At 61.8% G+C, this 1,596-nt stretch overlaps 1 protein-coding gene across 1 annotated transcript; it reads left to right on the top strand.

Annotated features, from left to right (window-relative positions):
* Positions 1-330: 330 nt before the first annotated feature.
* On the top strand, positions 331-1,214 carry ENH_00032980 (hypothetical protein; the record flags this gene model as incomplete). Its single annotated transcript, XM_013580250.1, has 1 exon — positions 331-1,214. A coding segment is annotated over one exon (884 nt), but the record flags the coding sequence as incomplete, so codon positions are not given.
* Positions 1,215-1,596: the final 382 nt, after the last annotated feature.

The raw sequence follows: 1,596 nt of genomic DNA, 5'->3' as shown, positions 1-1,596 counted from the left end.
TAGCAGTTCTTATCTCTTGTGGACCCAGAGACTACGGCAGTGTTGGCCGCAGTCTACTGCAGCAGAAGCAGCAGCAGCAGTAGCAGCAGCTGCAGCAACAGCAGCAGCAACAGTGTATCAGCAAGAGTAGCAGCAGTAGCAGCAGCTGCTGCAGCAGGCAGAGGGCAGCATCAGGTTCCCAAATAGCAGGCGCAGCGCAGCAAGCAAGCGCGCCTGTAGCGGTGGCAGCAATTGCTGCAGCAGCAGCAGCAGCAGCAGCAGCAGCAGCAGCAAATGCTGCAGCAGCGCACTGCCGCTGTAGCGGCGGCCACTGACAATAGCCGACACTAAATGGTGTCTAGTCCCCCACAAGGGTCGGGGGGCCCCCAGGGGGGCCCCCCAGGGGGGCCCCCAGGAGACCCAGCTCAGGGTAATCCGACGTGGCCCCCTTCTACTGCACTATCGGTTTCTCCGACGTTGTCTGAGTTGCCTGCTGCTGCTGCTGCTGCTGCTGCTGCAGCAGCAGCAGGGCAAGTGGCAGCGCCGACGCCGACAACAGCAGCAGCAACCGCAATAGCAGCAACGCCAGCAGCAGCAGCGGGATCCGTGGGCCCGTACACTGGCGCCGATTGCCCTGAAGAAGGGCAGCAGCAGCAGCAGCAGCAGCAGCAGCCGCAGCAGCAGCAGCAGCAGCAGCAGCAGCAGCAGCAGCAGCATGCTGCAGCAGGAGCAGCACTGGGGGCCCGTCGCCTCGAAAGAGGGTCTCAGTCGCTGGAGGTGAGTTTTGCGCCGTGTTCCGCGGACTCGGGCCGCGGAGTGGCTCCCGCAGCAGCAGCAGCAGCAGCAGCAGCAGCAGCAGGAGCAGCAGCAGCAGGAGGGTCGAACGGGGTGGAGGCTGGCGCTGCTGCTGCGGGGGAGCGCGGGGCGAAGAAGGGGAAGAGGGGAGCTGCTGCTGCTGCTGCTGCAGGCGGGTGGGAGCCGGGGCGCCCCTGCAGCAGCAGCAGCAGCAGCAGCAGCAGCAGGGGGCAGTTTGGGGGCGTGCTGCTGGTGCGGCGGCGGCTGCGGCTGCTGCTGCGGCTGCTGGAGCGGGCCTGCTGCGCTGCTGTTGCTGCAGTGGTCCTCCTGACCACTGGTCTGGACCTCCACCGCAACACCACTGACCTTTATTTGCTGCCAGCAGCAGGACTTTACTGCCTCATGCTGCTGCTGGCCCACATCGCTCTCCGCGTCCCCAAGTGGCGCAGACAGCTCAAGTCTTACTGCCACGGTGTACAGACACTCCGCTCTTCTTTCTTGTTTCATTTCTTTCTTTTCTTTTTCCGCTTTTGCTGCTCCTTTGCTGCTCTTTTGCTGCTCCTTTGCTGCTCTTTTGCTGCTCCTTTGCTGCTCCTTTGCTGCTCTTTTGCGGCTCCTTTGCTGCTCCTTTGCTGCTCTTTTGCTGCTCCTTTGCTGCTCTTTTGCTGCTCCTTTGCTGCTCCTTTGCTGCTCTTTTGCTGCTCCTTTGCTGCTCCTTTGCTGCTCTTTTGCTGCTCTTTTGCTGCTCTTTTGCTGCTCCTTTGCTGCTCCTTTGCTGCTCTTTTGCTGCTCCTTTGCTGCTCCTTTGCTGCTCTTTTGCTG

Source organism: Eimeria necatrix, genomic scaffold (genome assembly GCF_000499385.1).
Source record: "Eimeria necatrix Houghton genomic scaffold, Enh_scaff2409, whole genome shotgun sequence".
NCBI classification, from domain to species: domain Eukaryota; phylum Apicomplexa; class Conoidasida; order Eucoccidiorida; family Eimeriidae; genus Eimeria; species Eimeria necatrix.
Note: the sequence above shows the minus strand (reverse complement) of the source record. Positions and strands in the feature narration are given on the sequence as shown.